General features: G+C 50.4%; 1 protein-coding gene across 5 annotated transcripts in view; it reads left to right on the top strand.

Annotated features, from left to right (window-relative positions):
* KIRREL3 (kirre like nephrin family adhesion molecule 3) overlaps window positions 1–4,177 on the top strand; it is a 553,211-nt gene extending 549,034 nt beyond the window's left edge. For all 5 annotated transcript variants that reach the window (XM_023239293.2, XM_023239292.2, XM_023239294.2 and 2 more), the window contains 2 exons: window positions 3,068–3,154; window positions 3,728–4,177. In XM_023239293.2, coding sequence (XP_023095061.1) covers window positions 3,068–3,154; window positions 3,728–4,171 — 531 coding nt within the window. In that variant the 3' untranslated portion in view covers window positions 4,172–4,177. The remainder of the gene's footprint in view (window positions 1–3,067; window positions 3,155–3,727) is intronic.
* Window positions 4,178–15,322: the final 11,145 nt, after the last annotated feature.

Genomic DNA, 15,322 nt, shown 5'->3' with positions numbered 1-15,322 from the left:
TTTTAAATTTTTTAAATGTTTTTATTTATTTTTGAGACAGAGAGAGACAGAGCATGAGCAGGGGAGGGGCAGAGAGAGTGGGAGACACAGAATCCGAAGCTGACTCCAGGCTCTGAGCTGTTAGTACAGAGTCCGACACGGGGCTCAAACTCACGGACCGTGAGATCATGACCTGAGCCGAAATCAGACACTCAACCAACTGAGCCACCCAGGCGCAGTATAGAATACATATGTATTCTATACATAATTCTATACACACATGAATATTATAGATATGTGGTACATGCCCTGCCCCTCCCCCACCCCTTGCCCCAAAAAGTCTGCAAGAAACACAGGTTCCTCTTCGGAAACTAGACTGCTTACCAGAAGCAAACTCATAACTTTTCCAGCAAACCTAAGCCTGCCCCTCCTCTTCCTGATTCCCGTTGATAGACGGTAATCCACCCAGTTATACGAGCAGGAATCTGGAAAGCCGTGCTAGAAAACTCTAGTGCATACTATGTCATGGTTAAAATACCTTGGAGTAGCAGCAGCAGGCAAGGGCGTGGAGAGCATGGACTTCTCTGTGCCTCAGTCTCCTCATCTGTGAAGTGGGGATGAAAGTCATAGAGCACAGGGAGGTGGTGACAGCTGAATGGGTACACGCAGAAAGGGCTTGGAGCCCAAGGAACACAGTTAAGTGCTCAAGAAACGTGAGCCACGGTGTGTGGCTCTGAAATCACCCCTTCCCTTATCTGTCTCCACTAGACGGTGAGCGAGCTGCCGGTTCGTCCCTGTGTCTCAGAGCCTCACAGTTCCTGGTAGATGCTCACCGACATTATTGAATCGAACAGACATTTTCCTCATTGGTCTTTTTCTTTCCAATTCTCATTCTCAGGTCCTTTCAACTGCACCTCAAAAAACTGTCTCAAGTATGTGCCCTTGCCTCTATCCCACCATCACTTCCCTACTAGGGCCTCATCGTGGCTCCCTGGACTACTACAACGGCTTAGTGGTCTCACCACCTTATTTATTTCTTTTTTTTACCACCTGATTCAGCCCACCCTCCAGAGTCCCCCACAAAGGGTCCTTCTAGAATGCAAATCGGAGCCTGTTACTAGCCTGCTTAAAATCCTTCGGTGGCTCCCCGTGTCGACTAGATAAAGTCCGACCACCAAGCATGTCAGCAGGCCCTTCCTTCATCAAGAGGTGGCTGCTGGCCTTTCCAGCCCCATCTTCCTACGAAACGCACCCAGCCCTCCAGACATTCCAAAACGTTGCAGTTCCTGGCCTTTGAGTCTTTTTTTTTTACCTTGGAGGCTTTCCACAGGCTCTTCCCTCTGCCTGTTGGTTTTGTCTGTTGAATTTCACACTCTCCTATGAGAATCAGCTCAAATGTCACCTCCTGCATAATTGTCTGTCCTTGCCCTCCCCCTGCAGGAAGAGCCACGCACTTCCTGCTCTCCCCCCAACACTTTGCCTGCTCCTCTTTTATAGTGCATCGGTTCTGCTTACGTGTCAGCCCCCCAGTTTTCTTGGAGTTCCACCAAGGGCACGTTCCCAAGTCTTTGCATGTCTCTTTCCTCCAGGCCTAACACAGTGCCTGACGCCTGACGTCACAAGAGTGGAAACCAGAGCCTAGACCCGGGAAGGGATGGGGGTCTCCGTAGATGGGTTTCATCAAGGCTGGTGTGGAAGGACCCTGGCCTGTCCTCCATCCCAAACAGGGCCTTAAATTCCCTTCACTTCTGGTTGCCTCAGACTGTCTCTAAAAGAGTGCAGGTTGCTCTGCAGTCGCTTAAGAGGGTGTGTGTGGTTGAGTGGGGTGGAGGGGGAGGGACCTGCTGAGGGCTTTGTCCCTAAGCCTCCCGTTGGGGAGACCTTAGTTCCCCGACTCCCTCTACCCCCAGGCCCCTGTATGGCTCTTCTAAGCCTGATGGAGGGGCAGGCTTAGAAGTTGAATCTGGGAGGAAAGAACTCTAATCCAGGCAGAACCAGAGCATTGGCTGGAATGAAACAGTATGGAAGCCCTCTGGTTGATTCATGAGGCTCCAGAAAGAGACCAAGAAAGTGAGTCACAAGGAACAAGAAACGTCCCAGCTCAGAGAGTGGGTGGAAGCCTGTCCTAGATCATGTCACGTGCAGAAGGGACGCCGGGGAGGCATCTGTGTGCCACAAAATAAGCATCACTGTGGTTATTCAGATTCATGTACCCACTGTGTGCCAAGCATGCTTCATTCTCCACCTTCAGTCTGTTATTTTAATTTTCAGTCATTTAGAGCTGAGCCATTTCATTCATCCATCCAACAGAAACAGGACATTTGTGACGGCCCTACCATATATTGGGCACTGCGCTAGGCATGACAAATCAAGATGATTGCCTATGATTCCGTTCCAAAAGCATTCTGGTCAATGACCACGATATACAAGGCGCTGTACCGGGTGTGCTGGGGACCCAAAGAGAAGCAGGAAGTGATCCTTGCCCCTAGGTTCTTTGGCCTCTGCTAAGAAGATAACCCTTAGGACATTCAAGTCATTGCTATGAATAACAGGTGTGGCCCCTGTTGCCAGCATCTCACAGGTAGTTATGCATTGTGATTCTTTCCAAAAACCTTCATTAAGCCTTCAGTGCCCAGCAGTCGAGGTCCTATAATCATCTACAGATCCAGCTCCCTGATGCGTACGCCTATATCTTCATGCACCTCAATCTGCGTACGCCTGGCCCACAATTCAGTACATGCTCCATGGATTGAATGGAATCATCCAAGTGAGATGCTCTATCTAGCCCAAGGGAAGAAAGTGTGGTCTTAGCAAACCTCCCCTCCCCCACTCGGCCCCCACCCCTACCCCTACCCCTCCTGTCTGTCTCTCTCTGTCTCTCAAGACGGGGCTTCGGGAACAATGACAACATCTGGAGTCTCCTCCTGCCTCCTTTACCTGCCTTCCATGGGCCAGGCAGCCAGAGGAGGTGGGGAGGGGGAGGCAGAGATGACCAGCCTCTTTTGCGTTCATTTCTCTATCTTTTCCTTGGGGGAAGCAAACGTTTAGCCCACCTCCAATCCACTGAGCGGCCGTTTCTGGGTTGTAGATGGACCGGGGTGAATTCCAACAAGACTCCGTACTGAAGCAGCTGGAGGTCCTCAAAGAGGAGGAGAAGGAGTTTCAGAACCTGAAGGTAAGAATAGTGGCAGGTTAGAAGTCCCAGCTGTGGAAGCCGGTCTTCGGAGCTCCTCCGATGCCCAAGCCTCAGATCCAGACAAACAATGACAGGAAACCGAGAGAGGCCAGAGGTCACCGTGGGGACAGGTGCCTAAGCCAAGACACTCATCTGCCGAAGGAGGCAAGAGAGTTAACGCTGGGGTCCCACTGTTCTCTCCTACAGCTTCCTCACAAACAAAAAATTTTAAACTAAGTATCCATGCTCTGGACAAAAACAAGAAACAGAGTCTGGTTCTCAAATGGCTTTGCACTGCCCTGACATAGTGACACATAGCCAGGGGAGAGAGCCACGGGTTGCATCCCTTTGGGGTCTAGCCTCCCTGTTGGCCCCTGAACACCTTCCAGCCCCCTCCCCTCGGGCACCAGGCTGCTCCTTCCAGCAACACCCCCCCCATGTCCCCAGCTGTCCCCTTCCTCCTGTGTCTCCTTCAGCCCTTCCTGTGTAAAAGAGGACTGGCTCAGCCCAGAAAGCCCCCCTCACGGCCACTGCCCGCCCAGTGACGCCGCTCTCGCTCTGGCCCCCTCCCAGGACCCCACCAACGGCTACTACAGCGTCAACACCTTCAAAGAGCACCACTCGACGCCCACCATCTCGCTAAGCAGCTGCCAGCCGGACCTGCGTCCCGCAGGCAAGCAGCGAGTGCCCACAGGCATGTCCTTCACCAACATCTACAGCACCCTGAGCGGCCAGGGCCGCCTGTACGACTACGGGCAGAGGTTCGTGCTGGGCATGGGCAGCTCGTCCATCGAGCTCTGCGAGCGGGAGTTCCAGAGAGGCTCTCTCAGCGACAGCAGCTCCTTCCTGGACACGCAGTGTGACAGCAGCGTCAGCAGCAGCGGCAAGCAGGACGGCTACGTGCAGTTCGACAAGGCCAGCAAGGCCTCCGCCTCCTCCTCCCACCACTCCCAGTCCTCCTCCCAAAACTCTGACCCCAGCCGACCCCTGCAGCGGAGGATGCAGACTCACGTCTGAGGATCCCAGACCCGGGGGCCGGGAAGGGCCGGGGGAAGGGGCCGCGCCACCTGCTGGCTCCCCAGAGACTGCGGGGCGGGGGCTGCGCAGAGGACCCCAGAGGCGGCGGCCTCCAGGACAGCCCCCCGCCCCCAGCGCCTCTGCCGCCACCCTCCTCCGAAGCCCTGATCAAGCACAAACTCGGGTCCCCAGCTGCAGCGTGCCAGGGGCGGGGGGGGGGGGGGGGGGGGTGGGGGTGGGGGTGGGAGGGGAGGGTTACATGGTCAGAGGAGTACATTACGAGTGCGCTGTGCTCCTTACCGGACACTCTGGTCCCCACCCCTTTCCCGGAGGCCCCTCCCACAGGCTCTAGAGGCAGCTATAACTTTGCTTTAATGAAACTGCCGTCTGCTCTCCGGCCTCCCCTTGAGCTCTATATTGCTGCCCCACAGCCCTACCCCTGTGCCTGTGTTCCTCCACAACCCTGGGGAGAAAGGGAGGTGAAGCGCTTCCCAGCACTCAGCTGCCCCAGAGACCCCAGTGCCCCCAGCTGCTCAGAGCCCAGACCCTGGATGCTGAGAAGTCAGAAAATGGCCCTGGAGCATCTCTCCCACCGCACTGGCCGCGGGCCCACCCCCAATTTGTTCGGTGTTTCGTGTCCATACTCTTGCAGTTCTGTCCTTGGACTTGAGGCCTCTGAACTCTGAGGTGGGACTGGGCCAGTCAGAGACTGGTGTCCTGGGAGGGCGAGGGAGGGGCAAGAGGGAACATGGGAACACTTGGGGAAACTCGAGGGACAAGCCCCTTGCCAGGCTGTGCGATTCAGAGCCTCCCCACCCACCCCTGCTTCGTGTACTGCCCTACAGCACAATCAGAGTTAATATAAGCAGTGTGAGAGCTTCTCTGGCCAGGGTTCTTCAAATAGTCGTTGGAGAGAGTGTTTCCTGGGCCTTGAGGGGACCAGAGGTCAAGTCTTTAAAATGGTGAGACTCCCCTTCTCAGCTGATGAATCTCCAGGGGCCTCGATCCACACAAGGAACAATGGTCCTGTCTTTAGTAAGACTCCACGGGCAAGAGAGAGTGTATCTACACATCACCCCACCTACTCACCACCTGAAAAGAAATGTTAGGGCCGTTACTCCAACAAATCCATTCTGTCCTTTTGTTCCTGCAGAGCCACAGGAAGAAGCCAAGAGCTCAGGGTATGCTCTGGGAACGCACGCTTCTTTGCCCTTCTTTGATTCGGTTTTCCCAGATAATGAAAGCAGGTGATGGCTCTGGTTGCACTGGCAATAACACCTACAGCAGGCTCCTCTCCTTGTGGTCGGGTTCAAGCCAGAGGGCGTGCAGACACAGGACCCCTGCCATGTTCAGCTCAGAGGCAACGTGGCCATACTGGGCTCTGAAGGGGTCATTCTAGGCCTGTCTCTCAGCAATATTCTGCAAGGGAAGCTGCTTCCGTTAGGGGTTCGGGGCAGGAGGCCCTCTTCAAAGAGTCTATGTCACCAAACACTCTGAGATTCCAATACTGTAAGAATGGCCTTGTTTGAATGGAAGCCTGGAGATTGCGATGGCAGACCAGGTCAGACGGAGAGGTACGGGCAAGTTAGAGTGCTGGTTCAGGAGCAGGATCCAAATGGAACTTCGGAAAACCCAGTGTCCCTACGGGGGGAGGTTCCTCTTAGGTTAGACCCTCTTTCTCCAACCTTCCCCGGTAATCCTTACCCATCATGAGAACCTTCATCTCAAAAGTCTGTGCTTCCTTCCATGCACTGATTCCTTGGATGGCCCCAACCACAGGTTCTCTATATGACTCTCATAGCACCTCCATCCAGAGGAGTGTTCTGCTTCTTCCATATTTCCTATTGCTTCAAAATTCTCCAGTTCCCTAGATAAGTTCTTTTGCAGCCCCCAAGCCCAAGAGGGTGGAAACTGAGAAGAAATGTCGGTGTACATCCCAGTCCCCATCCTGCTCCTAGTACCATTCTGGCCGCACACAGAGGCCAGGATGTTGGCCCCCGCGTGTTCGAGGTTAACCTTGACAAGCCTTCTCCTTTCCCGGACATGTTTTGCCCCGCCAACAAGAAACAAAGATCTAAAACCAGATGCAAAATGTCATGTTATATAAAAAGAAGATGACTCAAGATTAGTTTGTTAACCCTCCCAGCCTTCCTCAATCTGGGTGGCAAATCTACCTGCTAAACCACACCACACCACACCCACCCTGCCCCTGACCCTTTGCCCCTGTCACACACCCAATCCACAGTTCTCAGAATAAGGTGGAGATACCCATTCTGTCCTGGAACCCCAGGTTAGGACAATAACCGGAAGAATAAGTGAGAAACCTATTCTCCCATAGGACAGGAAGAGCTCTCTCCCTCTTGATCATCAGGTACTCCAGGGTAAGAACGTGGACAATCATTGGCAAACAGGGAGCACAGGGGCTGCGTGGTCAAGACTCAGCCATGCAGGGCCCAACCCCACAAGCTCTCTCCAGTGCACAAGTACAGCAAAGAATTGCTGAAGGGCTAGGAGGTCACAAGTCAGGCCTTGGTGAAAGAGAAGAACACAGAAGCCTGGAGCTTCTGGAAAGTTGGGGCCTTGAGAAGGAGCCGAGGCTGCACTCCGTACACCCCTCGGTTGTCCCCAGCCCCCTTTACTTCCTGCTGAAGAGTGAGGCTGCAAGAAACTGGTAAAGGGAGGGCTTAAAAAAAAGTTTTCAGGCAGAGGGAAGCCCTGAACTCTCCTGTAGGGGATTTCAAATTAACCGAAATGAGTGCTTTACATTTGTAATCATACTTAACCCTGAGAATTCTACACAGGATCATCATTTTACAGACGGGGGAATGAGGCTTCAAGAAGCCAAAAGATTTGCCCAAGGTCACAGGGCTAACAAGCGGCAAAGGTGACATTTAGACACACATGATTTCCGCTACAAAATGTTTCCATCCGAAGCGCAAACTCAAGGCCACTGTCATCCCAGAATATGATGAAAATGGCTGACACTAAAGGCCACCTGCTCATTCCTGCTGTGGGAAGGCTAAGCAAGGACGGACCACAGCTCCGTTAGGAAGGGTGGGGGGGGGGGGGACCGGCATCCTCCACCTCAAGTCCCCAGGCGACCTGGAAAGACCTCAACTCCTGGGAAACAAAGCTATGCTGTGTATCCAGTCACCCCCCACCCCACCCCACCCCTACCAAGGCCAGTATCCAGTTTTCTGATAGCTTTAAAATTCATTATTGGCTCCGAGTCCCTGGATGGGAGCCCGGTTTCTAATTCTCAGGCTCGCTATCAGTCTGGAAAGCCCGGGGTCATTTCCAGTACTTCTTCAACTTTCATGGAACAGGAAGCACCCTCACGTGGTGAGCTAGAATACCACAGCAAATCCGTTTCTGATGACGCTGATTGTAGCAAGTGCTCTTAAGTAATAGGCCTCGAAGCTGCCTTTGCGCTTCCGGAGTGGAGAGGACCCAGGGAAAAGAAAACAAACATGATGCAGTGCTTGGGAAGCTTCTCAGACCTGGAGAAAAGGAGCCAACAGGAATTCATTCCGTCTCTCACTGCCTGCACTGGAGGCGTACAGGCGACGCAGGGCGTTTGCTATTATGGTATCAGTGTAGAAATCACAAGGTACACACCCCAAGTTCCGTTAGCTCTGCCCAGGTATCGTGTGTGCGGTTTAGGAGGGCACCAGACAAAAAGACCAAGGGGAGTCCCGCCATTGGTTTATGCTTTAGGAAGCTTCTCCACACGATAAACTTTATTAAAACTGAAGTATACGTATTGAAATAGAAACTGTATTTCCGCATAGATTTTTATTGAAAAGACCACTTGGTGTGCCTATTTAAAGAAACATTTTAGACGTAGCCCAATGGCATCTCAGCTAAATCTTACATCTTACTTCCCTTTTACAAAAGTCTGTGAAAAGCCTCTTATCGAAGTTGTTTTTAGGAGATGTAACTGTACACCAGCCATTTGCAGCTTTAGCCTCAAACTTAGCAGCAGTCTTCGAGAATCACTGAGAAAGAGCTCTCACTCCGATGGTTACTTCTCCTTAACAGTAAGGCTCCAATCGTCTTTTCCCCAACCCCCTATGTCTCATTCTTCCTAACTGGGTCATAAACTGGGGGAAATGAGAAAATTTCAAGCGAGTCCTCTTTCTAAAAATAAAGATTTGTTTCCCTGGATGCATACATTTTTGTCATAAGGAGAGGAGGATCATCCCTTCTCTCTCTAACTGCTATTCCTCCTGGGTCCATCTCCCCGCTCCTAATGGCGAAGTCTTTGACATACACTAAAAGCTTTCATTATTACAGGCCCTGTAGGTTGTTAGGGTCTTGGGGTTTTTTGTGGTTTTTTTGGTTTTTTTTTTTTTTTTTTTTTTTTTTAGCTCTTACCCGGCCCTCGTCTTTAAATGGCCTTTTGTGAATATACGCCATTCACAAGCTACATGGTTGAACTGTGGTCTACATCCCTGTGCCACTCCATGTTCCCAGAGCTCCTCTCTGGAACAATCTACTCAGCCCACCCCCAGGTCTGGGACATCCTCAACCCCGGAGCTTCCCGATCAGGGAGCCCGAGCTATGCAAAGGAATCTCCTTCCACTGCTTTTTTTTTTTTTTAATTTAAATCCAAGTTAGTTAACGTATGGTGTAATAATGATTTCAGGAATAGAATTTAGTGATTCCTCACTTACATATAACACCCAGTGCTCATCCCAGCAAGTGTCCTCCTTAATACCCCTTGCCCATCTAGCCTATGCCCCTACCCACCTCCCCTCCAGCAACCCTCATTTTGTTCTCTGTATTTAAGAATCTCTTATGGCTTGCCTCCCTCTCTGTTTTTATATTGGTTTTGCTTCCCTTCCCTTATGTGCATCTGTTTTGTATCTTAAATTCCACATATGACTGAAGTCATATGATATTTGTCTTTCTCTGACTGACTTATTTCGCTTAGCATAATACACTTTAGTTCCATCCACGTTGTTGCAAATGGCAAGATTCATTCTTTTTGATCGCCGAGTAATATTCCATTGTGTGTGTGTGTGTGTGTGTGTGTGTGTGTATACACCACATCTTCTTTATCCATTCATCCATTGATGGACATTTGGGCTCTTTTCATACTTTGGCTATTGTGAATAGTGCTGCTAAAAACATTGAGGTGTATGTGCCCCTTTGATATAGCATTCCTGTATCCTTTGGATAAATACCCAGTAGTGCAATTGCTGGGTCATAGGGCAGTTCTATTTTTAATTTTTGGAGGAACCTCCATACTGTTTTCCAGAGTGGCTGCACCAGCTTGCATTCCCACCAGCAGTGCAAAAGGGATCCTCTTTCTCTGTATCCTTGCCAACATCCGTTCTTGTCTGAGTTGTTAATTTTAGCCATTCTGACAGGTGTGAGGTGGTTCTGATTTGTACTTCTCTGATGATAAGCGATGTTGAGCGTCTTTTCATGTGTCGGTTAGCTATCTGTATGTCTTCTTTGGAGAAGTGTCTATTCATATCTTTTGCCCATTTCTTCACTGGATTATTTGGTTTTTGGGTGTTGATTTTGATACATTCTTTATAAATTTTGGATACTAACCCTTTCTCTGATATGTCATTTGCAAATATCTTCTCCCATTCCATTGGTTGCCTTTTAGTTTTGCTGATTGTTTCCTTCACTGTGCAACAGATTTTATCTTAATGAGGTCCCAATAGTTCATTTTTGCTTTTGTTTCCCTTGCCTCCAGAGACATGTCAAGTAAGAACTTTCTGTAACCGAGGTCAAACAGGTTGTTGCTTATTTTCCTGTCTAGGATTTTGATGGCTTCCTGCCTTACGTTTAGGTCTTTCATCCATTTTGAGTTTCTTTTTGCGTCTGGTGTAAGAAAGTGGTCCAGGTTCATTCTTCTGCATGTCGTGTCCAGTTTTCTCAACACCATTTGCTGAAGAGACTGTCGTTTTTTTCCATTGGATGCTCTTTCCTGTTTTATCAAAAATTAGTTGGCCATATGTTTGTGGGTCCCTTTCTGGGTTCTTTATCCTGTTCCATTGATCTGTGTGTCTGTTTTTATGCCAGGACCATACTGTCTGGATGATTACAGCTTTGTAATACATCTTGAAGTCCAGGATTGTGATGCCTCCAGCTTTGGTTTTCTTTTTCAGGATTGCTTTGGCTATTCAGGGTCTTTTCTGGTTCCACACAAATTTTAGGATTGTTTGTTCTAGCTCTGTGAAGAGTGCTGGTGTTATTTTGATAGGGATTGCATTGAATATGTAGATTGCTTTGGGTTGTATCGACATTTTAACAATATTTGTTCTTTCACCCCGTGAGCATGGAATGTTTTTCATTTTGTGTGTGTGTGTGTGTCTTCTTCAACTTCTTTCAGAATTTTTCTACAGTTTTCAGTGTATAGATTTTTCCTCTTTGGTTAGGTTTATTCCTAGGTATTTTATGGGTTTTGGTGCAATTGTAAATGAGATCAGTTCCTTGATTTCTCTTTCTGCTGCTTCATTATTGGTGTGTAGAAATGCAACCAATTTCAATACACTGATTTTATATGCTGCGACTTAGCTGAATTCATGGATCAGTTCTAGCAGTTTTTTGGTGGAATCTTTTGGGTTTTCCATATAGAGTATCATGTCATCTGCGAAGAGTGGAAGTTCGACTTCCTCCTTGCCTTTTATTCCTTTGTGTTGTCTGACTGCTGAGGCTAGGACTTCCATCACTATGTTGAATAACAGTGGCGAGAGTGGATGTTTCCACTGCTTCTTAACCCTTGTAAGTATCTTGGAACGCTATGAGACCATTCAGTTAATGCTCCCTTATAACTGTCCTCCGTGCAGTGACTCTAAAGTATTAATGTTCAAAGACAAGGGAAATGAAGTCTCAGGAAACAGGTCTTCTTTGGGAGAATTTGGGTCTTAATTAACTGGGGCTTCTCTGAAATCTGTTCCCAATTATGCAAGGGGAAAAGTGCTACTTGGGATAGGAGCTAAATATGGGGATTCATCCCCTTGAAGGTCACCCTCGATTAGGCAAAGACATTGTCAGGGGGATTAAATTAAAAGAAACAACTTTCACCCCTTTGGTAAGGAAATTAAAAGGCCCTGCTGCCCAATGAGTAGGCAGCGTATTGATGACACTAATGGACTTGCACTTGAGAGAAATGCTGAATTGGAGAAGGGATTTTTTGGATGAAAACCTCCTCTCTGACTTTTAATTTAAAAGTTTCTCTAGCTCTCCTGCCAAGCAGGGTCTCCATCAGTGGGACATAAATCCACAGAGAAAAGAGAACTGAACTGGAGAGAATCTCCCTACCAGACTCTAATTTCTACTCTTGTGAGGTTTTTTTCCCCAGGAGAGAAACACATTTTTAAGCAAGAGAAGATACTCCTTAAGTGTTAAAGTTGGTGATGTATGTAAACAGTGTTTTAGGAAACCTCAGAATAATAGATGGTTCTGGAATAGCTTAGTTCAGTAATTCCAACTTCTATCCCCTGGGGTGATTTCAACATCTGAGCCTTCTATCATTGCGTCCACCCAGCTCCACCTTCCCAGTCCCGAGAGAAAGCCATGCCTCTCTTGAGGGGTGGGTGGGCTTTAAATTGTTGGTCTTCCTTGGGACCCTGAAATCAACCCCCAAAAGTTCATTTTCCCCCTAAAACTTCTGTCAGAACCTCTGTGCTAACCCTCCTAGACAGGACGGTGGTCTCTCCCACCTGCTCCCAGCTCTCTGTAATCACTTTACACAAAGTGATTACACCAAATCTGACACCTAATGAGACTCGAGGGTCACTGCCCGGGCACAGGATCCCCAAAATCTCTCACAGGAGAGGTAAACTCACCGAGAAGGAACTGGACAGGAAAACGGGCTATCACTACAGACACTCACACGTCCGTCCCTCCTTAAACTTTTAAGTTGGAAAGGTTTCCTGACTCCGCATCTGGTACAGAACCATGGGAGTACTCAAAACTAACAAATCGTTTTCTGAAGCTATAATTATGACATCAAAAAGGTCAGAGGGTCTAGAGGAGAGCGTCCCAACTCTGACACTGTCCTTCTCAACCTGAGTTTAGGAACCTCCTGTCGTATTGCCGCATGCCATCAAAATGGATCCTGTCGCCCAAGAAACCACACTCTCCAAAAACCCGGAAGGCAACTGACTTCAGCTTGAAAACCACTACCAGAGAACACTTTGAACTCACTGTTCATTGTGTGATTAGGCCAAGCCTGCAGTTGAGTCATTTTCACCAATGTCTTACTTTCTCCTACTGAGCTTGTGGGTGATTTGAAGACAAAGGCTTTTCTGTTAACCGGCCATGTTACTCGGTACCTGGGCAAATATTTGGCCCTCCAGATGTGTGTACCTCACCTGTTTCATAGGCTTTCTGGTATTTTTCACCATGCAAGGCAGCGTTCCAACCTAAAATTTATATCATACTTTACAGTCTACACAATGTTTTCCCAACCATATTCCCATTAGGTCCTCAGAACCTCATTGTGAGATAGGCATGCATTTTTTACAGATGGAGGGACAGAGGGGTGCTTGGCTTATTACATGACCCAGCAGGGAGAACCCACGATCCAACCACCGCGCCCGTAGTTTGTGTGTGCTACACCTTGCTGCCTCGAAGCCAGAACTGTTTCCAAGCTCAATTTTTTCCTAAGCTAGACAGCCTCTGGGGTAAAACAACTGGATGTACTTATGTCCTCGGAAAGTGTAAATAAAAACCCGAACTGTCCAAAATGAAGGCAACGCCATGTGATGCGAATATAGCGTGTCATTTAAATGGGCTCCTGAGCTACGTAGAAGGCCTAAACTCTGTCTGGCCCACTTAGGTGGTCGAGCTGGGCGTCCCCCTGAGCTACGTAAAAGGCCTAAACTCTGGCCCACTTAGGTGGTCAAGCTGGGCGTCCCCCTGAGCTACGTAAAAGGCCTAAACTCTGGCCCACTTAAGTGGTCGAGCTGGGCGTCCCTTCGCTTCTCCAGGCCTCGGTTTCCCCCTCTGTGGAGGAGGGCTGGTCCTAGAGTCTACCCTGGATGAAGATCTCTTCCGCTCCCTTGCTGTCCAAGCCTGTTTCACCCCGGCCTCTGCGGTGAACTCAACGTCGGTCACGCAAAGGAGGCCCAGCGGGAGGCAGAGGAGCCCTGGTCTGCCCTGCCTGAGCTAACGGGGACAGAAGGGCGCGGACCCCGTAGCCCGCCCCGTCATCCCTCTGCAGCCCGGCAGGCAGCCGTAGCCAGGGGCCTGAGCAGGTTGCCAGGGAGGCGCCGGCCAAGGACGAGGCGGGGCGCTGGGGTCGGCGGCGCCCCCGAGAGGCTTCGGGGCAGACTGCGGGAGGTCCCCTCTCCGCCTCGGCCACCCCCACCCGGTTCCCACAGCCGCCAAGGCCAGCCCGGAGCTCGCGCCCACGACGCATGCGCGCCCCAGCCTCTGCCACCGGCGCTGGGGGCGGGGCAGGCCGAGCGCAGTTGCCGCGGCGCCCGAACACCCGCCCGCGGGAAAAAGGCGCGCGTGTCTAATTAACACAGCTCAAGGACACCAGGGATTAGGATGGGCTGTGCGCGCAGACTTTAGAGTTGAAAGAGGCCATGAGATCATCCTGAAGTCTAGACTGCTGGAGCAGTGGTTCTGGGTGCTTGTTAAAATTCCAGATTCCTGGGCCTCATCCCCAGCGGCCTGGATGCGATCCAAGAATCCATTCTTTACATCACCCTCCAGATAATTCTGGCATAAGTGGTCATTGGCTGGGCCCACCCTCTCATTTCAATGAGTATACGAGTCGGATCATAGACATAGAAATGATTGGCCCAGGGGCGTCTGGGTGGCTCGGTTAAGAGTCCAACTTAGTTCAGGGCATGATCTCCCGGCTCGTGGGTTCAAGCCCTGCATCGGGCTCTGTGGTGACAGCTCAGAGCCTGGAGCCTGCTTCCGATTCTGTGTCTCCCTCTATCTGCCCCTCTCCCGCTCCCGCTCTGTCTCTCTCACGTGCAAATATAAATACACGTTTAAAAAATGAAAAAAAGAAACGATTGGCCCAAGATCGTACAGAATGAAGTGGCAGAGCTGGTGTCCCAAATTGTGGACTTGCACTCAAGTGCTTTCCCCTCCTGCCTCATGTTCAGGGTATGTTTAATAAGTACCAGGCAGGCTGGAAGGCAGTTCATTTCCATTGGTTGAGCTAAGTGAAGAATGACAGTCCCTTTCTCAGAACACCAAAGAATCCCGTCCAGCGACTCCACATCAAAGCTCCACTCCTGGCTCTGACCTTGGGCCAGTACTGACTCACTCTGCGTTGGGGTTGGGGCATCCTGGAGAGAGCTAAGCCCACCAGAGGGAACGGTGACCAATTTGGGTGTATACGCTCCCTCCCCGTACACACCCCTTGTCAGTATGTCAGTGTGAAAGACTCTGCCTATGGCATTAGAGGCATTAGAGGCATAACCCAACAAGAGTGTAAAATGCTCCCGTGTCTTTATGCGTGTGTGTGGAGTTGCGGGGGAGGCGGGGGCAGGGTCTGACCCATGCAAGTGTGCTGGATTCTGGCTCAAGTTTAGGCGTGTTCAGTAACAGGCAGTGGCCCCAGTCCAGGACAGCTGGATCATATGTGCTGACAGCCACTTTCAATGGCCCTGGATGGGGAAATGGACACTCCCTTGCATACCCTCACGAGAAGCCGAGAAGCCGCTGGGGAAGCATCAGGGATAAGCAGAGATAAGATCCCTGCACAGGTTCGCACCCCTGCTGGAGTCACCCGGTTGTCCCCCCTCTCCTCCCAGGTCAAAGCCTGGGAGACAAAGCCTGCCCCTGTAGAGAGGGGAGGGGGCTTGCGGCTGCAGATGCTGGGACCTATTTGCTTTCAGAATTCCCCTCTCCCCTGGAGGGAGAGCAGCTAGCCAAGCAATTACACCAGGCGATTCCATTGCCAGTGACGGTCCTCAGGACCGTTCCGTGGCACGAGGCTGGGTGTTTTCAAGGCTACTCCGACACTCGGTCCAGGAGTATGTCATCTGCCTCTGCTTCTCCCAAATCTCTGCCCCTCTTTATCTGTCCTGACCCAGCCTCGCTGTCTCAAAACCTCAAAGCTGCAACTCTTTCCGAGAAAGCCAGGAACACAGCTGTGAGTCCCATTCCCTGTGGGGGAGTTCCAGCTCTCCCTCCTGGCTCCAGATGTAAAGGAAC

The sequence above is a fragment of the Felis catus genome, chromosome D1 (genome assembly GCF_018350175.1).
Source record: "Felis catus isolate Fca126 chromosome D1, F.catus_Fca126_mat1.0, whole genome shotgun sequence".
NCBI lineage: Eukaryota > Metazoa > Chordata > Mammalia > Carnivora > Felidae > Felis > Felis catus.
Note: the sequence above shows the minus strand (reverse complement) of the source record. Positions and strands in the feature narration are given on the sequence as shown.